At 44.6% G+C, this 23,642-nt stretch overlaps 2 protein-coding genes across 2 annotated transcripts; both read left to right on the top strand.

Annotated features, from left to right (window-relative positions):
• Positions 1-99: 99 nt before the first annotated feature.
• Positions 100-1,720, top strand: LOC311344915 (uncharacterized protein; the record flags this gene model as incomplete). The annotated part of the gene is made up of 2 exons (XM_084469254.1): positions 100-591; positions 976-1,720. The coding sequence occupies 2 exons, from the start codon at positions 100-102 to the stop codon at positions 1,576-1,578; spliced, it is 1,095 nt and encodes a 364-aa protein (XP_084325380.1). The 3' UTR covers positions 1,579-1,720.
• Positions 1,721-14,530: 12,810 nt separating this feature from the next.
• Positions 14,531-20,629, top strand: LOC311344743 (neuronal acetylcholine receptor subunit alpha-9-II-like; the record flags this gene model as incomplete). Its single annotated transcript, XM_084469093.1, is given in 8 exon segments — positions 14,531-14,682; positions 14,810-14,826; positions 16,362-16,507; positions 17,616-17,770; positions 18,025-18,205; positions 18,912-19,263; positions 19,660-20,153; positions 20,155-20,629. Coding segments are annotated over 8 exon segments (1,737 nt in total). The 3' UTR covers positions 20,395-20,629.
• Positions 20,630-23,642: the final 3,013 nt, after the last annotated feature.

Below are 23,642 nucleotides of genomic sequence, written 5' to 3'. Positions count from 1 at the left end.
TCACCGCCTATCCCATTATGTTACCATATGACGTACTAGGAGAGCGCCGACGAGCACTCAACACTCAAGTATTACTGAGTACATCTAAAGGTAGCAAGCATGTTGGTAGAAGACTCTTGCCGTCTTTGCAAGGAATATTTGCGCATAAAAGGCACTCTTTCGAATACCAAAAAAATATTTCCAATAAGGAGGGTACCAAACGAGAAAAGTGTTAACGAACGACTAATGGCATTGGGGTTAACATTATCTAACGTCAACTCAAGATCGGGTCGGATTTGTAGATCGTGCTTTCGCTTGGTTGTGAGAATAGAAGAGGATTTTGCCGTTTTTAGAAGATGGCAAGAAGCAGAGAAAGAAACTGTACCAGAAGCATCATCTTCCTCCGCAGAGGAACGGGTACCTGGCGAGGAAGTTAGTCTCGCGATATCAAGAGTTCACAGCATCTCTCCCGTCAGTGGAGAGAAACGGGCCAGGGAGCAGGGAGCTTCAGAGACAAGCAATTATGTTAATAAAAAACTTTGTACCGAAACACCAACTCCTAAGTTGTCGAGGCCAACTGCTGAGATGCCGGTCCGTCGAAGTCTGACGGAGGTAAGTCTGTTTATATCTTGTAGATGTAAATGTTGTGATCTAGATCTGATACTTCTTTTCAAATGTGATCCATGTGTGTAGCCAATCATTAGATCTCGTCCCTGTTTATTTATGTACACAGTGATTCAAGAAGAATGCAATCACAAATATGAAATTTCTCTTTGGAATTGAATGGAGAGTCTGCCTTAAGTTGATCCTAAATACATGTAGAGGTGTGGGATGGTCAGGATTAAAAGTTACATTGGACCCCAGGGGAAGTAGTTCCAAACCAAACATAACAATTCTAAAACTAGATATCACGATGTAACCGTAAACAACAACATAACATGATGCTTAGGTACACAAATGGTCACTTACTAATGAACCCTTTGGTTTGTCTCTCAGGTTATTATTCACTACCCGTCTAATCCAAAGGGGGACAAGATGGAATGTCAAGCCAACATAGCAGGGATTGTGGAAAACATCACAAAGGCGAATTGGAGAACGGCTGCCAATCTGATCGTCAGACACAAAGAACTTTTTGGACGACTCAAGGAAAACATCCTTAAAGTCATAGAGGATGAGAGCAAACTACTTTGTAACCCATACAAGGGCTTCATGCTGTGGCAGTCATCCGCGGCTGATTTAAAGGCATTTACATTTGCAAACTTGCTGTCAGATCTCGAGCGTATGTCCCCATTCATGTTTTCTATATTTTCTAAAATCACCAAACGGTCTCCCCATTCCACTTGTGCTGCTGCCGCGATAGCTTTGAGGGGACGGGAACCCCGCCTGTCAGCCTTTGCATACTGTGTGGATAGTGTTCTAATGTACGGTGCGGCGAAGAAGGACGTTTTTAAAAGGCTAAGCAAACTGGGCATATCGACATCGTACTCTTCTGCCCTAGCAAAACAAAAAGAATCTAAGCTGCTCGCAGCCTCTGAAGATATTCAAAGCACGCAGATCAGAGAAGAGAATATGCCGATTGTATGCGATTTTGAGAGTTAGCGCTTTGCATTAATTCAAATTGACAACTTGATTAGTCATTGATATAGCAACACTTATTAAGGTGAATGTCCTCTATGTGATTAGCAATTTTCAGGCAGACGTCGTGGGTCAAGTCATCAGGCTGCTGGCCAGAGTGAGGACATGCTAGCCCCTTTGAGGTTGTCAGAGAGGATGGAGGATGAGGTATTCAGAGACCAAGCAGGCAGAGGGTAGACAGCATTTCCTTATTTTGAACCTTCTCTCAATACTGAAGTACAGTGATTTGTGGGGATGGATGAGGTTTAATTAAAGGTATGGATGAAAGGGCTGAAAATGACTTGATTTTCATCCTAAATAAGTGCTAAAAATGTCTCTTGGTGCCGACGTGAACATAATACATTTACTATAGAGCAGTGATGTATCCTAGTCACACACATTAAATGGTCCTTGATATGGCTACATAAGTGACACATTGTACAATAAAAAAAAAATCTATTTTTGTATTTACTTATGCTATATCTGAACCATTTATGTTTGTAACTTCTCATGTCTCATTGTTCTGTAATAAATTGCAATGCCACACTTTGAACTTTGAACAGGGGAAAGTAAACCCCACCAGGCAGTGATGATCAACCCTATTTGAATCAAAAGCATTTGTTCATGTCACATGCATAGCAAAACAATTTTACTTCTGAACATTCAACTCACTAAGTACAACACAGTCAGCAGCCTAAGTTGACACCCTATTTCCGGAGTCGTGTTGAAATAGACGTTAATGTCCTACTGGTGAATGGTGGTGTGACATTTGTACTTCAGAGTCTGGGCTGCTGTGTCAGGTTCCCAACTCATTCATCTGTCTCAATAAAACAACCCATGTTATCAACAACTGGCTCTGTGAATCTGTCCGCATAAGAAAAAAGGTCTACATATCAATAAATTCACTTTAAGAATTCCTCCTGCATGATTTAATTTGAATACTGGAAGGTTAACAATTTAAATCATGTAAAATATGTGTGTGCTGTATTGTACTGGGGGTTCAGTGCTAAATCCAGAACAAGCTGACTTGCTGGTGTAGGCATGTGCAGTGCCTTTACCTGAACAGCTCTACCCCTCTACCCCTCCCGTATTACAATTTTCTCCCCGTGCGCACCCACCAGTTTTCGTCAAGATTCATTTTGTACCCACCACTTAAAAAGACAAAAAAACCTTGAGTTTAAATATTATGGATTATTACACGGCTCTTCTCAGTGCTGTGGAACACTCCGTTCACTTGCATGGGCCTTCCCGACTTCCGGCGGTGAATTATTTTTTGATAATTGACCATTGCTAAGCACATAATGACCGCTGTCAAGGAAAGCAAGCGAAGCAAGCCACCTCTTCGCGTCAGTATCCGGTTCGCCCTGTCGGGGCTTATTTTCCCGATAATGACCGGCGTTCTATACATTTTCCCTTACTTTTTTTGTATGAGCTGCCAGGAAGGCTTGGACAACGAATGAGGTATTAATACCGATACTCTTTGGCTGGGATGCAATAATGGGGCATCATACAATCAAGTCATTTTAGCCTGAATACATGAAGGTAAAAAGCACCAGAGCAGGTTGGTAGTACCATGGACACACAGAGCGATCACCTGTGGCAGGCGACACCACGGGATGCATCTGCAGACCACTGCCACATAAATAAAGGTAAGACGCGATATTTATTGCCTAAGATTTGCTGGTGCAGTGGGGAGGTATTTTCTGTTTTTTGCACTCAAGTGGTCGGCTGTTTTAACTCTTGTAATTGATGTTAGCCATAGCCACCAAGTAGCGGGATATATACGGCATTTCAGAATGTTAGTAAACAATAACCGTAACGACACTTCCGGGTGGCAGAACGAGCGGCTACCACTGACCTGAAGCCATCCAGCCGGCTGTAAACACAAATAATAATAATAAATAATAATAAATAAATAACAATAAAGACTGTCACACAGTCAACAAAACATTGTTGTTGATCTGAAGTTGAAACGATGACGAAAACGATATTAATATAATATAATATATAATATATATATATATATATATATATATATATATATATATATATTAATGAGACGTCCCGTAGCACCCCGCAAGAAGAAAATCCTTAATTCAAGCCATTTACTCTGTTTTTCTCGATCGTGGAAGGGTTTGTTTACTAGTGGTGCCAACGGAGAATGCATCGGCTTTTGCCACCCGGAAGAACATAGTGTGACGTCATGGTGAATTGCCGTATATAAAAAAAAAGTAAAATATATATTATTTATAAAAAATATGTAAAAAAGGTTTACCATATCTACTTTTCTTGCTGTTATATTGATATTGATTTGATCTTAAAAAAAACAACTGCTGGTTTTCCTGGCATTTTGGTTGACAGGTGTTATCTGTATTCTCTGTTGGGTTCCATCATGACTATTAGTCTGTCTCTGTGTGTGTTTCTGTCTGTCTGTATGTTTCTGTCTTGTAGCAATTTCTTTGAGATATTGCGTCTAGGACAGATGAGACTTCTAACTGCTAAAAAGCACATGATAGTTGTAGAAAATAAACCTGTTTAACGTATGCATACACAAGTCTCCTCTCTAGCAGACAGGGCCCACAGTACACTCTCACAAAGCCTTTGGACAGTTGTTCACCCCACACAGAAGTCAGTGTTCAAAGGAGGGAGATGTTTACCTGAAGAACAGATCAGAGTTCAACTCGTCGAGCTGATGAACGCGTCAGGGCTCACTGCTTCCCTGTGACCGGTTTACCCCAGGATAAGGTGACCCACAAAGGGACTAGATAACACCAGGAGATAGATGGGCTGGCTAGGCAACGCACGGGATAGAAGACAGCTTCAGTGATTAAAGGTAAGCGACATGTGGACTTTTTACATTACAGAACTCCCACAAAAACATTGACTGTGCTGTCCATGAAATAATGACAAGTGGGTATGATAGCAGTCAGTTTTATTGAATCAATGTATTAACCATTGAAAGCAGACTTATGTCTGACTTATGCCTACATAGTTATCTTTAGCATCTCAAACTGGTCGTTCCAACTTCAAAATCAGATTCAGATTGCAAACGGTATCGTAAAGCAACTTACAAATAAACAAGACACGCATTAAAACAATTCACAATGATACCACTGTATGTGCCTGTGGTATCCATTCATAATGCATAGTGTTTGACTCTAACTGGAGTGTTGACTAGTTAACTCTAACCCCTAAGTTAGTGCAAGCACCATGAGACAGGGAGACAGCGGGGGGCCCACAAAGCCCTCCTCGTCCCCCCTCTCATGGTGCCGTGGGCCAGACGTCCCTCTCAGGGGCCACCGATACAGTCAGTCAAAAGGTCTTTTGTTGACCTTTCCTTCAAGGATACCAGATGATATTAATACAGTATTTAACGTTTAGCTTTATCGTAACAATATTTACTATATATACTTCATACTTAACTTGAATGTCTAAGTGAACTGAGAAATAGAAAACAGGTCAGCCGAGTGATGTCTGATCTGAATCAATCAGAGGGCTTAAATACCTAACTCGTTAGGTACCATAGCTTAAATACTTTTTAGTACCTCAAAGGGTACGCTTCTAGGGGTGTAACGATACACGTATTTGTACCGAACCGTCACGGTACAGGCACTTCAGGGTGGTTACAGCGGTGGACCGCGGTACGTAAATGTGGCGACATAGCGTTTATGGCAAATGGAAAGGCTTGTTTTGCGGCGCAGAACTTAAAACTTGAAGTCGGAGTTCCCCCGGACCGTTTAACCACCCCCGTAACGGAGATTCAGTCACAAATATATAACATGACGATAGGAGACATAAACAGGACTTAGGCCATATCCTCTTTGTTTGAAACAGGTTATCAACTTAATCAATATCAAGTGCCACTATGCATATCACAAAATTAGGCTACGCAATGAAAAACGGAATCAGAACTGCACAGCGCAAACAATGACGTGACAACTGAGGAGACAGCAGCAGGAGTAAAGCCTAGAGCCTATCTGCAAGAAATAATAGTTTCTTAATGTTGTTTGCTAGAAACACCAGTCTATCAACTTGATCTGGATCAAGTGCGGCTCTCCTTTTATTCACGATGTTACGTGCGGCAGAGAACACGTTCGGACCCAGAGCGCAGACGTGCCTGGCACACACACATGTGCGCGTCAATGTTGAGAGAAGCGGGTATTTGTTGCAGCGTGTTGCTGTCAGCGGGGATGACTTGGGGTCGCAATTTAGCGCTCAGGCTGGCTGCTCCATGCGTTATCCATTTTCGACTCAGGATTTATTATTCGCTTGATTAGCGCGCCCGCGAATGGATGAGATGGCAAACAATAAAATAAAAAGTAAAAACCAAACGGTCTAATCATAGACTGTAAAATGCGCTACACAACACGGCACTTTAAAAACCGCTTAGATTATATATATTCGACCACGGATAAGTCGCGTCATATTTAAATGCAACCCGTCTGGGAATTCAGAACGGGCTAATGCCATAACCAAGTCTACTGGTGTTTTCATCGCTGCTGGTCTACGGCCATTCTCCGTTGTTGAGAAACAAGCAGTTTTCATCTCTTCCCCTTAACTATGAACCGTGCCGTCCTGTACGTACCGTGACTTCAATACCGAGGTACGTACCGAACCGTGACTTTTGTGTACCGTTACACCCCTATAAACTACACTCTGTAATTCATGATTCAAAAATAAACTCCTGTAATAAAAATATTTATAAAAGTGCAGTATATGATAGAAAACCACCCTCAGGCTACACAGGTGTGGTAGCGTGAGGAGTTTGAGGGTCGAGGTCTTCTTCATTGCTGTCAGCCGGTTCAGTTTCTCCTTCTGTGGGCTGGACAGAACAGTGAGACGGTCAGCATGTCGTTGGAACACACTTCATATCACGATGAACATCCTAGAGATACAGCGTACACACCCATCACCACCCAGACCACCAGGGCACAGATGATCGCCAGGAGGACAGCCAGGAGGACAGCCAACCCCCAAAGGTTATATGGACGAGGGAACTGGTCCTCTGCAAAGCAGGCACACATGCTCTTTATAACATCACGTCTCTATCACATCGATCACATAACCTCCGTATATAAATACCATCTGCCTTCAACATCGTCACCTCCATCACATCTGTTTGTAACATCTGACCTCTGTCTTACATCACAGCTGTCTATAACATCACATCCTACTATAACACATAACGTCTCTGAACAGCACAGAAATCATCCTGGACTTCAGGAAACACAGATCCATCTCCCCTCTACAGACACGGCGACTGCGTGGGGAGGGTCCACTCCATCACCTTCCTGGGCACCGTGATCTCTGATCACCTTTCCTGGTCTGCAAACACCTCAGCGGTCATCAAGAAGCACAGCAGCGTCTGCACTTCCTCAGGACCAGTGACCTCAGTGAGAAGCTGCTGGTGACTTTGTACCGCTCTACCATCGAGAGCATCTTAACCCACTGCATCACGGCATAGTTCTCCAACTGCACCAAGGCAGACAGGAAGAGACTACAGAGAGCAGTCAACACAGCACAAAGGATTATGGGATGCCCCCTTCCTTCCCTCAGACATTTACTGGTCCCGCTGCCTCAGCAGAGCCGAGGGAATCACCAGAGACAGAACTCCTCCAGCACATCACCTGTTAGACCTGCAGGTCCATCAGAACCACAACAAACACACTTAGCTTAGCTTCTTTCCACGAGCCATCACTGCACCGCACCACACACAATAAAAAAACTGTACAATTCATTTTTTTTTTATGCTTACATCGCATTACTGCCTTGTACTTTTTACTCTAACTATTTTTATGTTCTGTTTGTACTTGGATTCTGCTACAACTTTGTTGTACAATGAGAAATGAAAGGATTCTGATTGTGATAACATCTGTCTAACCTCCCTCTGCCAGGCCCATGTGTAAAAGCCTCAGTGACACCTCATCCACGACATGACAGGACGTACCATGAAGGGTTATCTCCGTCTCCCTGGTCTGGTTGAAGAGTTCCTGGTGAACTCTACAGGTGTAGCGGTGTCCCTGGCTCCTCTCCACCACCACGGTGCTGCTGATGGTGTAGAGGTGTGTGGAGGGGTCCTGGGTGGTGGTCATGGTGCCAGCAGGCAGGCGGAGGCCTTCATTGGTCCAGGAGAGCTGTGGGCGGGGGTACCAGCCCACGGACTCACACCTCAGCACCAGACCACCGCTGCTGCTGGGGCGTTCCTCCAGGGAGATGTTGAAGAGGGACATCACACCTGGGGGTTGGGTCAGGTTATGGTAGAGTATAAATCCAAGGAAATCCAATCGCTAGTTGTACTACCATGAGGCCACACCTCTGGTTGTGCTGCTCAGGCCCGAGTGTGTAAACGCCTCAACGGTAGAATATGTAACATTTCTGCACACACACACACTCACCTACGAGCAGCTGGATGCTCGTAGGTGCTGCCCTCGCTGAGGCCCTCTCTGAGGGCAGCACAAAGGTGTAGTTCCCTTCATCGGTCAGTGTGACGTTGATCAGTCTGAGGGAGATGATTCCTCTCTGAAGGTCTCTGGCTGACAGCCTCGCTCGCCCTCTGTAGGCCGGACTCAGTCGTAAATCATTGTCCTCCAGGGGATGTTTATCCTTGTAATAAACAAAGTAATTTGTTTGGTGTGTTTCGTCCGTGTAGATATTGACTGGCGTCTCAGTCAGGTCTGTGGACAGCTTGGGGTCGTAGGACAGAGTGGCATCCTCCCCGACCAGCGCCGTCGTAGTGAGACGTTGACCTGTTAGAGAGAAACTGAATCATGATGTCACTCAGGCCTGGGTTTGTCGCTCCCTAACTCTCTGGTGTAGTCTCTGGGCTCCTCTATCAGAGTGACATCTGACATGATGGTGGAACTCCACCTCAAATCTGACCAACTCAGTATAGGCTCTTCTATGCAGATGAAAGGAACCCAAGCACCGTGTTTGGGCCCAGCATCAAAACTTAGTGTTTACTTGGAACAATCAGATTTGGGGGTAGGGGGTTAACAAGAAAGTTAACCTGTAGAGAGTCCATATTTACATCACTAAAATGTACGTTCACTCCTCTGAGCCTACTAACATGTCATATACACTCTCCTCTTACACTGTTTACACTGTTGCCATCGAAAGACTTTGATGTCAATTTACAGTGAAATTCTAACAGTCTACTGTATTTAGGTTTTACAGTACAATACTGCGAAAAACTGCATTGTGGAAGTCTCAATGATCGTTCATGCATTTCAGTCAATGTGTACATTACAGCCATAGTTATGTTACAAATAGCAGCATGCTATATGTTGAGATTACAGCAATATACTGTAAATAAACAGTACCTTAGTGTAGAGATTAGTAGAGTACAGTCCACTGAGTCTAGTAACATGTCCTCTACAGTCCACTGAGTCTAGTAACATGTCCTCTACAGTCCACTGAGTCTAGTAACATGTCCTCTACTCTCCTCAGAGTCTAGTAACATGTCCTCTACAGTCCACTGAGTCTAGTAACATGTCCTCTACAGTCCACTGAGTCTAGTAACATGTCCTCTACAGTCCACTGAGTCTAGTAACATGTCCTCTACAGTCCACTGAGTCTAGTAACATGTCCTCTACAGTCCACTGAGTCTAGTAACATGTCCTCTACTCTCCTCAGAGTCTAGTAACATGTCCTCTACTCTCCTCAGTCTGTGGTGGTGAAACAGCCCCAGTATCAACAAAGTAATGTAATAAGGGATGTGTTACCTTGGAGTAGAGGGGAGAACATCAACAGGAGAAGGAGGACTTCCATGAGCATCCAGAAGAGCCTCTGCAGCAGGGGGCCAGACTGGAGACAAAACACATGAACACAAACTGAGCCTCATCCTGTAGCATTCATGACGTTAATGTCATTGAACTTTGACAATAAAGTTACATATTTAAAATGGTCCCAACCTTACTTATATATAAAAAAAATGTTTTTACATAGTTTTGTCATTAAATATGTATTCGCTGCAGCTGCTGCTTCCGCTCTCTCCGCGCCATTTCTGAAAAAATATCCAACGCGCAATGAATGTTGGGATACGTTGGGCCGTGAAGGACAATGGTGAAGGATGCATCAAATCATTTTTGTATCCACAAGTTTCCACCGCCCCGTGATGCTTTGCGCGAATCGTGGGCTTTACCGGTTACTACGAGATCGATGTAAACAATCGCCCGTCAGTCATTCATTCATAACGATTTCAACCAATTATTTAGTTTTGTCCCGTTGTAAGTACATCCTCAAACGGCACACGTTGTTTCCGAGCTTTTTAAAGCCATAATTGCATTCAGCGACAATATACAGTGATGTGCTCAGCCTGCCAGCTACAAACACAGCGGAGGCAACCCGAGGGGTGTCCCACCAACCAGGCTGAACGCAAAGCCAGGCTTATTTTGCTTAGCCGGGCTCGTTCAGAGCCGGGCTCGTTGTGCGGGTGCTTTGTGAATTTAATTTACAACAAAGTAGAAAGTTTAACAAATATGTTAAATGTCTTGACTTTGGTACCATGTAGTATAATTTCTTTATTATTTCAGACTCTGGGTCCATAGCAAAAAAAGAACACAACACAAGACACAATACAGCACAACAACAGACAACACAACACAGACAATAAGAAAAGCTAAAACATAAAAATAGAAATTTACACCACTGATATCAAAAATAGAATGACTATAAAGTTAAAAAGAGACAACTGTACCAGTGTCTCCAGAACAGAGATTGATACCTGATGGAACTACAGTTGATGTGGGTCAGACTGTTGATTATCTGGTTTTCTGAGGCATCAAGCCGACACATAAATCTATACATCAGGTTTCTGAGTACTGCATTAAAGGTGTTGACACGTGCATTTACAAACATTTCACTCGCACTTAACCATCGAGGTCTTTTAAGTAGGATTCTTAATGCATCATTATACGCAACCTGTAACTTTTTCATACTTGCTTTTTTGTAGTTAATCCACAGGTATGCGGTGTACAGTGGTGTACAGTACGCTTTAAACAAAGATATTTTAACGTCATCTGTACACGAATGAAATCTGCGAGCAAGAGTATTCGCCTGCGCATACATTTTGCAGCACTGCCTTCTAATATCATCATCATCTGTCATATCCTCTGTAAGAAAATGGCCGAGGTATTTGACCTTTTTACAGGGAACAATATTATGATTAGACAGATTGAAATCAGGAAAAGACATTTTTTGGTCCTCTTTAGTGCAGCAGATTAGACCGTGACTCTTGCTGGCATTATATTTTATGTCATGTTCAGCACCATATACAGAGCAGACATTCAGCAACTGTTGAAAACCAGCACTGCTCGGGGAAAGCACAACCAAATCATCGGCATACATCAGATGGTTTACTTTTTTATCACCAATCATACAACCAGTCCTACATTCTGTGAGTTGCCGTGATAGGTCGTCCATATACAGGTTAAAGAGAAAGGGGGACAGTATACTCCCCTGTCTGACACCATTGCTCACACCAAAAGGGGCAGACAAACTGTGTTCCCATTTAACCTGCATAGTTTGATTTGCGTACCAGTATGCCAGCACCCTCACTATGCATGCGGGCACACCTCTTTCAGCCATTTTTGTGAACAGTTTTTTATGATTTACTCGATCGAAGGCCTTGGAGGCATCAATGAAACACATAAGAACAGACGAGTTCTGTTTTTTATACTTACTAACAATTTCTTTTAGGGCATATATACACAAGTCAGTGCCATGATTACGCTTAAATCCAAATTGATTGTCTGAAGAATTAATGACATTAATTAACCTATCAAGCAGTATAGTCTCCAGTACTTTAGAGACAATGCTGGCTAACGCTATGGGCCTGTAATTGTCAATGTTACATAGCTTGCCAGCCTTGTCTTTAATAACTGGAACCAACAGGACTGATAACATGGAATCCGGCAAGGTCCCATGTATCAGAAAGCCTGTGAAACAAATAGAAAGAAGAGGAAAAATCCTCGGACTAGCAAATTTAAGCTGCTCAGCTGTAGTTTGGTCTAAGCTGCTAGCTTTGTTGTTAGATAGTTTTTTTACTGCTTCACAGACTTGATGTGGTGTGACCCCCACTATCTCATCGCTTGCAATACTGCCCACTCTATAAACATCACTTTTAATGGTATTGAACAACTCTTTGTAATGCTGTCTCCATAGTTCTGCAATCTCATCTGTTCCCGATATGCCTTCCATGGTACAGGGTAAGGATGTTTTGGAGTTACTGAGTGCTCTCACCTCCTTCCAGAACCCAACAACATTATTATGAGACAGTTTTTTAGCTAGTGAGTCGGCTGTCATTGCCTGCTCATTTTTGCAGATAAAGCGCAGAGCATACTTATATCTTGCAGTGGTAGACTTCTTATGTTCAAATACTGGACCTTGTCTTGGTCGACCAGAAGCTACCCAGGTTTTAAGTGCTTTTCGTGCCTCATCATGGTGCATGGCTACATAGTGATTCCACCCTGGTTTCATATTAGGTATCCTTTGCTTGTGCTTGCAGAGATGCCTACTGCCATCATGCAGCGATTTTACAATGGAATCATACACAGAACAGAGAGCATTACGATGCTCCACACTGGAACAGTTAACATCACTACATATAACAGCATCTCTTGGTATGTGGATGTTACTCAAGGATTGGTCTGTACGTGCATGATAGCCCAGGATTTCCTCCTTAGTAAGAGAAGACCAGTCAAGCTTTCCAATGTTCATATTTATATTCTTATTTTTATTTAAAGCTGGTAAGGCATCTATCTCAATTGACATTGTAAAGGGTATATGATCTGATACAGTTGTTCCATACAAAATACTCATACTGCCTAGCGATGCATGGGCATCTGCTGTACTTATACAGTGGTCCAGCCATGACGTGGTGTGCCAGGCTTCACTTATATAAGTATAGCTATCGCTGGGCATAAGTGTGTCACTAGATAGGATTAAATTACTGTTCTTACAGAACTCTCTCAGGTGGTTGCCAAATTTTTATCTCTTATCTGTAATATCTGCATTCATATCCCCAATGACATATACACTCGTATGACAGTTATCTTGAATAAAAGAATTGATAAAAGCAAGCTTATTTAAAAAGTCATCTTCATTCTGATCACACTCAAAAGGTGTGTACACATTCATAATCACAAATTCCTTATTGTTATGTTTGTAGTTTATTGCAATGCACCAGTCAGCATCAACTCGACTTCCGCCAAAGAATCGCTACACCCCCAGGTATCCTACCCCTGACAATTCCCGTGCTGAGGTCGGTTGTAGCCTCCCCAGCTCCATGGAAGTCAGGATTTAGTGAGCTCAGCTGACCAAGGTCTTGTTTTGACAGGAAGGTCTCTTGGAGACATAGTATATCACAGTGGTTAAACAGGTTGTCAATTACTCTACGACGAGCTCTGTCCCCTGCGCTCTGGCCCAAACGCAGGCCACGACAATTGTATGACAAAACCTGCACAGACATTTTACATGGTTAGTGAGAAGTTGCCACTGTAGGCAGGCGCAGACCCTCAGCCGTACCATAAGAATTTTGTCCGATGAGTGCCTTCCGCGGCTCACAGTAGCGCCGCACCAGAGCTCCATCTGGCCACAAATCGGGATTATACATCTCATTCACTTCCTTGCATTCAGCAGAAACTTTAAATGAACAGAATCTGCGGTTTTCAGTGCCAATCTTTTGACAGTCCACATCCCGCCCAAGTTTCTCTTTAAGATAGCCAGATAAAGTCCCTGCATCTAGATCAGGATCAAACCTGGTGGCAAATACACTCACCAGTTTGGTCTTTACTGTTCTTATGTTGCCGCCAGCTCCAGTTCCAGTTATTACACCGTCCCCGTTGTATGATAGTATTGTGGCGACCGTGGGCGTGGTCGCCGTGTTCCAGGTGCCGCCAAGCCGCAAAGCACACTGGGACAATGGGTTTAGCACATTTTAGTTTTGTAGCCTAACACCATGAGTGAGAGTGCTGTTCATGTTGGCCAGGTGTGCCGTGTTTTCTGTGTTGTCGTGTGTGTGTTAATAAAGACAACTCCCGTTGCCGAGCGGTGTATGGGGCGCGGGAGTTGATTGATTGGTTAACCTGGGCTCCCGTCTCGTCCTTCCCGTGCTGCTCGCCACAGTATGATCACTATCAAACACTTTTATTCGTTGATCAATTATCTAGTGGTTCTACGGTGTTCAGCTAGAACAACTTGCGTCCTGTGTCTGAATAGGCCCCTAGACCCCTAGTGGTCAAAAAATACATTGTCGTGCGTTCTCACACAGAGTAAATTGTGTTGAATCAAAGTCGAGCGTCTATTTAGCTGTATTTGTAGTGAATTTGACATTTTCTTTAAAGCAGCTCTTGAGTAATATGTTGTGCTTATATTTTGGTATTTGGATTAAGTTTGTACTTAGTCCCTTTGAACAGACATTGACCTGATATTTAATTTACTTTTGTGACTGTTTTGGGATCAAAACGTACTAATGTCAGTCAAGAAATGTTCAATCTGTCATATTTGGAATGGCAGTGTTCCAAAATAACGCTTATTAGTTTTTTTTTGGTAAAAATCATTTTTTAGTCAATCTTTGGAATATTTGATTCCTCTCTTAGCCCTATTGTCGTCAAATCAATACATTTTATATGAATCAATTATTTGAAATCCTCTTATCCTTTTTATTAACACATCGTAAAACATAATATTTAATGTTTTAAGGTCCTGTGTTCGTTCGCTTCAAACAGAAACAAGTTCTGCTATTGAACTCATTCCTCAGTAAAGTAGGATATCACGGAGTATAAATATGGTAACACATCATTGATTTGCAGGTATCTGATCACAAGCGACGTTGGAGCGACTAATACTCCTTTTAAATTCAAATTTTCCTCTTTATTGCAATAAAAGACGTTGTGTCCTTGAGCAAGTGTCTCCAGAGCGGCAGGTCGCTGGTGTGTCTATGAAACCACAGCAGCAGTTCCACCGCACCAGTTTGACCAGTCAGTCACGTGACGACCTGACGGAGCAGCCCAGCATGCGTCCACATCAGGCCTCTCATCAACTGCCCATCATCCCAGAGACCCGGGGCTCTGCGAGCCAGGGGGCCCGAAGGTGTCCCTCAGCAGCTGGTCCAGGTTGTGTGTGTACTGGTGTATGGGGCGGGGCTAGCCTAGTCTAGTGGGTAGGGCGTCCAAAGGGTCCGGGTTCGATCCCAGAGGTCCTCTGCTTCTCTCTCCAGGATGATGGCCGCTAAATGTAGGAAGAGGACCCAGAGAGGGAAATGACTAAGAATTAATAATTACATTTAAGAATCTCGTCTGGTACAGTATACACTCAAGAACACAAAACTCAGCTTGCAGAGTTTCTTTAGAAATTACAGTCTTGTTTGACCACTTGGGGGCAGACTTGTACAGCTTGTAAAGTCAGGCAGTTGGAGCAGAACCACGAGCCTAACAGCAGAAAACAAGTCTGCTGTTCTGTTATCTGCTCACCAGATGCCGACTCCAATGGACCAAGTTGAGAAATATGAAGTAGTTGAAGCGCCAGATATTAAACCCTAATTTGAAATCATCTTACATTTTATATTAACTTCAAACATTTATTTTAGCATTGGCCTATGACAAGGATATGTATTTCAACCATGCATTTGTGTACATTTTGATCGCTTTGAAGTAAGCAGAATAATCTGAACATTGAGGATATGATGCAGCAGACGTACCACTGACACCCAGTGAAGTGAATCTTGACGAAAACTGGTGGGTACTCGACCCCAGCGAAAGACGCCTATATGGTTACGGCGTCTTAAGCATGCAGTGAAAGTATCAGAGGCTCATTGATTTCTATTGGAAAAATAAGGTGGAAAAAGTAGAATAGTTTGAAAAGTTTAATGAATAGAAAAAGCTGAATAGATAGCCATCATGTCGTTTTGATATTTGAATGGTTTCTGTAGCTGAAAGTATGGCGAAGGAGAAGAAGACCAAATGAAAACTAAATCAGAAATATCATCTCTGAAAGAAGATGTATTGCTATTGACAAAGGCTTTTAATTTTACCCTTGGTTACCTGGTTAATAAAAATCTATAATCTCAATCTGAGGATGTCAAAGTCCATATCAGTAGAGGTTCTATTCAGAATAATTTACATTATATATCCTTATATCCTTATAAAAAATAAATCATATGTTTTGTTGATTACAAGTGTGTGAATTGTGTGATTGCAGAACACATTATGAAATGTATTCCTGAATCCTCATCTTTTCATGACACCCTTCAACCTCCTTAATGTTTTCATGACAAAAGACCTCATGATAAACTAGGCATAAGCAGCGTTCAATGAATAAATAATTATTACGTTTGGAGCAATGAATTAAAGGAAGTATTTGATTTTCTGAAAGTTTAGTCTTTCTAAGAACTTCATGCAACATTCATTTAAAACATTAAAAGAAGTTGTTAAAAAAGGGTGCGTTCTGGGATTGTCCAAAAAACCCAAAACGCATTAGAAAAGTAATATCTAACGTAAAAAGAAAATACACTCACATGTTTTCATGCCTGCATAGTGTGAATGTACGCTCAGGCACTGTCCGTCTGATACGATACATTATACTGTACTGTGGCATATGATATTCCCCCAGCGGCACAAGGAAAAACTCACAAACCGTTGTCATAAAACCCTTAATATTATAGGAATAAATAAAAGACAAAAGGCAGGAATATCCTTCAACAAATCACATCTCAAAAACACGGGTTTACAATATCACAGGAGATTGCGTATTACCATCTCTCTATTCTCCAGTGGCCCATTCTGCCCAGGGACGCTACGCCCAGAAGCTTCTGGGAGACTTGATGGAGGACTACTCCAACGCTCTGCGGCCGGTGGAGGACACGGACAAGGCCCTCAACGTGACCCTGCAGATCACTCTCTCGCAGATCAAAGACATGGTGCGTGTTACGGTCACACTCAGACACCTCGAGAGAGGGGACACGTTAACCTTGTGTCTCGGCAGACACCGTCTCGTGATTCTGTCCCCAACGCCCCCGACGATGTAACACTCCTTCCACCGGAGTTAATGCCTACGATTTATATTAGTCTAATAAATACTAACGGATCTAATCACATCTCTGCCATGTTTTATTCCTTTCATCATTTTCTGTCTTGGGAATCTGAATAAGCGCCCGTGAGTAAACTAAATGATTGAGTTAGTGCAGCTTGAATAGCAACTTTTGATGGCTGGGTAATTGGTGATAACTGAGCCAATTAGATGACTGCTTTTCAGCGGCATTGTATGAAGATCATGGAATATCTTCATATTCTAATTTTATGTAAGAGTATATCTAAACGTGTCACATGACACATTTTCTTTTGACCAAATTGTAATTTCCAAAAAAATAAAAAATAAAAATCTCAAATTGTCATAACAAATATGACTCGACTCGAGTCATTATCGATTTTGATAATCAGATTTTGACACCAACATCAACAGGCTGCTTTGGCCACAAGCAGCGAGGCCGAAGGTTTTATAGCCAACAACACATTTAATCAAACGAGTGATCAATGGAGATAGGACTGGACTACATTACAGTGATCACTCACAGGGCTTGGGTCTCGCTACTGTATGTGAATCCACCCATTTCATCAGCCTACTGTTACATAGGCAGGGTAGACAGCTCCTGTTGCTGTTCAGGTTGGGTGGTGCGTCTGGACCCGTTCAGCACTGCTGCTGTCTGCGGGTGCCCACGTGAAAGCCTGCAGGCTTGTAGTACTTTGTAGTTGTGTTAAAGTGTGTGTGTGGTTACCTTGATGGGGTTACTCTCTCCTTGGCTCAGTACCTGGGTGGAGTCTAGCATCATCTTCTGGCTGCTGTACCCCTCGCTGTGCCACCTTTTTAATCAATCTGTATTTCAGAAGATCAGAGGAAGAGACTTTAGACCGGATTGTGTAAAATAGCGTAACGAAGAATAAGGACTAGCTGAGAGAGAGGGACTGAAGGGGCTCTATAAAAGGGAACGGGCGAGGTGATCTTCCTACTGATTGATGGCTTTTCTTCAGGACGAGAGGAACCAGGTGCTTATCGCCTACCTGTGGATCAGGCTGACCTGGAACGATGCCTACCTCAAGTGGAACAAGGAGGACTATGATGGCCTGGAGGTGATCCGCATCCCCAGCAGCCTGGTCTGGAGGCCAGACCTGGTCCTCTATAACAAGTAGGTGGTCCACATCCCCAGTGTGGAGACCAGACCTAGCCCTCTAAAATAAGTAGTCCCCACACACACACACACACACACACACACACACACACACACACACACACACACACACACACACACACACACACACACACACACACACACACACACACACACACACACACACACACACACACACACACACTTACTTTGTGTATACCTACAGGGTCTCTACATCTTCCGTGGCGTGATGGTGTCCCTCGCTCCTCCAGGGCCGACGACGACTTCTCGGGCCCGATGGACACCAACGTGGTGCTGCGCTACAACGGAGAGATCACCTGGGACGCCCCGGCCATCACCAAGAGCTCCTGCGTGGTGGACGTCTCCTACTTCCCCTTCGACAGCCAGGAGTGCAACCTCACCTTCGGGTCCTGGACCTACAACGGGAACCAGGTCAGAACCACGACAAGAACCGCGTCTAAACTCATATCCCTGGGAGGTTAGTTTCTTCCTCTGTGGTTTTGGGGACAGGATGGGTAAGGGGTAAGGGTGTTTGACTTTAAGCCAACAGGTAGAGGGTTTGAAACCCAATGTCCTCAGTCTGACTGTACTGTAGACACCCTTGAGCGAGATGCCTTCTTTATAGGTCCATGCTCACAACCTGCTCATTAATGACGGAAGGAAGGAAAATATATCTTCAGTGACTTCAGTGATGAAAGTGGCTCAAAGTAATGGTTCATCTTAAATCTTTACTGCCTGACTATACCGGAAATAACAACCTCAAACCGCTCTGCCTTGACGAACGGTATGCGAGTATATACACAAGTGGTATGTTGAGCCAAGCGGGTCGTGTAGTGTTAAGGAGCGTGTGATGCAGACGTCATCATTGTGGAGAGATAAGAATCCCATGGGTCATTACTATTTAACGGTGTGCAACAGTAACACCTGTCATGGTCTGGCACTGGGGGCCACCCTGCTGCCTTGCCTCTCTGATGACGTGGTTGTGGGTTTGACTCCCCATGCAGATGCTATCTGCTAGCAATTGGCAAATGCGTCACATGTCTAACGTGTCAGCAGGGGTGTTTCACAGGCCGTTGGTGGGGGGGGGGGGGGGGGGTCTAGGGCCCCCACACACACTCCATCTGACTCCCGGGCGCAGGTGGACATCGCCATGGCGATGGACGGCGGCGACCTGTCGGACTTCGTGGAGAACGTGGAGTGGGAGTGCCACGGCATGCCGGCCCACAAGAACGTCATCATGTACGGCTGCTGCTCCGACCCGTACCCGGACATCACCTACACCGTGCTGCTGCAGCGCCGCTCCTCCTTCTACATCTTCAACCTGCTGCTGCCCTGCTTCCTCATCTCCTTCCTGGCGCCGCTGGGCTTCTACCTGCCCGCCGACTCCGGGGAGAAGGTGTCCCTGGGCGTCACCGTGCTGCTGGCGCTCACCGTCTTCCAGCTCATGGTCGCCGAGAGCATGCCGCCCTCCGAGAGCGTGCCGCTCATCGGTACGCGGGGGTGTATGTGTGTGTGTGTGTGTGTGTGTGTGTGTGTGTGTGTGTGTGTGTGTGTGTGTGTGTGTGTGTGTGTGTGGCTTTCAGTTTACGTGTAAACACAACAGTCCACGGTTTCTCGTGTGCTGTCCAACCTTTGTGCACAGATTCCACCAGACTAAAGAGTTATTGTTATCAAAAACATCACCAATACCAAGATTTTATACCTAGAAAGATTTCAAATAAAAAAATGTCAGAGACAAACACAATCTTAGCATTCAAGCATTCTTCAAATATTCAAAGAACCTATTATGAGGAATTATTTCAAACGTTTTGAGTTACTGCCCAGAATCCGTTCAGTAAACAGTGCATGTTCCGCCGCTGTGTCCATCTTCTCCCTTTTCCCGCCAGGAAAGTACTACATCGCCACCATGACCATGATCACGGCCTCCACGGCCCTCACCATCTTCATCATGAACATCCACTTCTGCAGCGCCGAGGCCAAGCCCGTCCCCCAGTGGGCCAAAGTCCTCATCATCGACTACATGTCCAAGATCTTCTTCTTCGTCTACGAGGTCGACGAGAACTGCACCTCCTCTTCCCACCTCCAGCCAGACGACCCCCGCCCTCATCGCAGCCCGGGCTCCGACCCCGCCCGGGCGGACCGCAAGGCCGGCGCCGGGCGCGGGCGTCACGAGGTGCAGAAACACTCCCGGCACCCCAGACCCCAGACGCCCGAGCCCCAACACCTGCCCCGGGTGAAGCCTGAGCACCACATCACCCGAGAGGAGAGGGACCCCCTGTCCTGCTACGAGGACCCCGGCCGCAAGCTCTGCTGCGCGGACGTGCAGAAGGCCCCCTGCTGCCCCGAGGACCAGAAGCCCCTCCCTTCCCTGCTCCTGGGCCCCCGCCGTGACCTTTGGCCCCTGCGTGTTCTGTAGCCATGGCGACGGCATCCCCGGGGCGGAGCCCAAACTGGTGCGCAACGTGGAGTACATCGCCAACTGCTTCCGGGAGCAGAGGGCCACGTGCGCCAAGGGGGCCGAGTGGAAGAAGGTGGCCAAGGTCATGGACCGCTTTTTCATGTGGATCTTCTTCGCCATGGTCTTCCTCATGAGCATCCTCATTATGGGCAGGGCGCCGTGAGCAGCAAGCGGTCCATTTCCCCTGCAATCAGCGAGGGACGCTGACTTGGAGGGCGTCCAAAAGATGGCAAAAGATGACGTCATACTTCTTGATGCGTTTACGCGTCGCTGTTATCGTCGTTACATATCTGGATCTTTTATTTCGCCAACAGATTCAGTAGGGCAGCTTAAACTTTATACATCATATTCCTCCTAATTATTACTTTGTTTAATAAGCTACAAAATCTATTAATTAATAGTTTTACTTCCCCCCCCGAAAAAATGTGTTAATGATAACGCTGTAACTTTTATGCACGTCCACCATTCATTCAACTGCGTCTTAATGTGTTTCAACTGGTGTTTGAATACTTTTACAGCTCAATCAGAGGATATTGAACATAAAACACGTCAAAACACAGACTAATCATCTTCCTGTCCAGACTTCACGTGGTTAACAGCAAACAGGTGAGGTTTACTGTAGCAAGACGGACGGGGCGGGGCTGTAAGCCAACACGGGTCATCAATAATAAAGCACGACCCGCCACCCCCAAAGCCTACTGTAGGTCTACCTCACCTGGAGTGAGGGAGCATAAAGTACAAGTGGGAGGATGTACTGGGGGATCGATGTAATGCACCTCATTCCAACAAAATGAGTGTAGCCTAAAAGCGTTTTGTGAAACGTTAACGTTTTAAAAAGGGGGGTTTGACTTTAACGTTATCTACTAAATGTTTGCATCCCCCTAGGCTATCTAGTAATGGTGAGAAGGTTTGGTCAAAATGCAGAGTAAACGGCTAGTTAATTTCCAACGAAACCAGGTCATTGTTAAACAATTGCCCTAAAATGACATGCAGTACAGTAAATACCAGGACCCCGTTACAGTAACGTTATGCCACCAGCAGAGGGCAATGCTCTCTCACCAGGCAGGCCTACCTTCTTGCACATGCGCAGTCTTCATTCTTCATTTTTTTCTTACACAACACAACCAGTAGTTTAACCGTTCCCTGAAGAAGTGTAGGTCAAGAGTAGGCCTGCATCATTTTTCAGTTGTCTATTGTAGTTCAACAAATGCCAGGGCCTTGATGGACTTGGTTCCTTGAACGTCAAAAATAAATGTAGGCCTACCGTGATTTTATGACCACTTTTGAGGGCCCGCACGCCTACAGATTGAGGCAAGCACATCACGACTTTGTCTAATTATGCGTAGCAATATGGCCTATTTTATTGCAGTGCCTATTTGATATTTATATAGGCTAATTACCAACATATGTAGCCCATTTATTTCTTTATTGAGTTAACTTCAACCTACCTGGAGGTTTTTTGCAGCCAAACTGCTGATGTACTTGGAAACCAGTGACAATATTCTGAAGCGGTCGACATTCGGTCTGATCTGAACAGCATTTGAACGCTTGCAATCAGGGCACGCAGCTGCACGGCTCCGCTTCATTAAAGACCAGCGACGCTCCAATCAAAGAGCAAGCAAAGTGCGCGGGAAGCATGTCATTAGCACAGGTGGATAGACACACTAAAAAGAAATACACGTAAAAGAACCCTCGATCTACTTTAACGTGTCATATCAGAGCCTGTGTGTGTGCCTGTGTGCCTGATTTGTGACGTGTATAGAGCCTATGGAGCCGGCCCAATTGTGCCTTAACTTTTATTAAATGTTTTATGAGGAGCAGCTCACAGGATGCGATCCGACCGAGTCAGCAAGAACACTCCGTTGAGTTGACTTCAGAGAGAGAGAGAGGACTCTTAAGTGGGCTGGCAGAGCATAAACGTCTCTTAACAAACACGGAGGCAGTGACGTGACAATGTAAACCACGTGTGAATGTGACTTCCAGAGACAGGTAGAGGCCTGCGTTGCCCCCACCGTGAGGGAGTGTGTCCGTTGGCTGTGATATGCTGGCACGGTTACAATAAAGTTTTACTTCAAGGGAAGGGTCACGTTGATGAAACGTATCCTGATGGGAGTGGTCTCGCATGACGTTACCCCCCCCCCCCCTCCTGTGTGTGTGTGTGTGTGTGTGTGCAGGGGCGTAGCTATGGGCGGTATTATGATGAGCTGTGTGAGGATGAGAGGCTCAGTGACCCTGAGAGTCACTTCAGGGTCATCTTGTTTTTAATGCCAGCCTGGACGTTATTATCAATCAGCTACTGCAGAGATTTGTACCTCTGCGTGAAACCACTGAACTTTTCCAGGCTATCCTACCCTCAGAACTGAATAGTGCCACTGATGAATCCCTGTATGAGCATGCACAGCGCCTTGCTGACCACTCCAACAGGGACATAAGCCCATGTTTCCCGAGCCAAGTTTGCTTTTGATTAGGCCACCGTTGTGCTGTTAGGGAAATATGGTTGCGTGTTCAGCTGAATGGATTATTTGCGGTCTGTTTTTGATCGTAGGCTAGTGTGTCAGTGATGCAAATAGTCACTGTCCGTGGTTCTAATAATGATTGTGTGTGCGTCCTTTTCCCTCTCTGCTCGGGTTTTGAATGTGTTGTGTGATGTAGGGATGCTAAGTCACTGTCCATGGTTCTAGTAATGAGTGCGCGGCTGTAGGCCTAGGCCCTATGGGGAGCGGATGCATGTTCATAGTGCGTGGGGGATGGGTGGGGGCAGATGGCGGGGGGCCCAGTGCAAGATTTGCACTGGGCCCAGTGCAACTAAGGCAGGGGTTTTCAAACTTTGAGTGTGTGTGGACCACTTTTTATAATCAAGAATTTTCGCGGACCACCTTATAATACACATAATAAAATACGTCTACACACAGTCCTACCTGAATTACCCGCACCTCTTAATAGGCATATATTAGCACTAAAAGTAACATAGCATCATGTCAATATCAAATCTTCTCAAAGTCCTCAACGAACAGGCTGGGAGTTTGTAGTAACATACGCAAAACATTTCAGAAACGGGAGATCAAGAAATTTACTGGAAATTTAAATAATAATAGGCCTTATTTCTTTCTATTATTATTATCTCTTTTGTTTTGTTTTTGTTTTGTTTTGTCGCCTGTGTGTGTGTGTGTGTGTGTGTCTGTGTGTGTGTGTGTGTGTGTGTGTGTGTGTGTGTGTGTGTGTGTGTGTGTGTGTGTGTGTGTGTGTGTGTGTGTGTGTGTGTGTGTGTAAAATAAGGCACCCACAAACAATGTTTTGTTACCTTAGTCCTTTCATTGAAAATATTAAATATATTAATATAAATATTGGACTGTAACAAATCTGGCGAACGTTCTGGTCCAATAATGTCTGAATGCAGCCTGTAGGACATGA

The sequence above is a fragment of the Micromesistius poutassou genome (genome assembly GCF_964030765.1).
Source record: "Micromesistius poutassou genome assembly, chromosome: 6".
NCBI lineage: Eukaryota > Metazoa > Chordata > Actinopteri > Gadiformes > Gadidae > Micromesistius > Micromesistius poutassou.
This window is presented reverse-complemented; position numbering and strand designations above follow the sequence as displayed.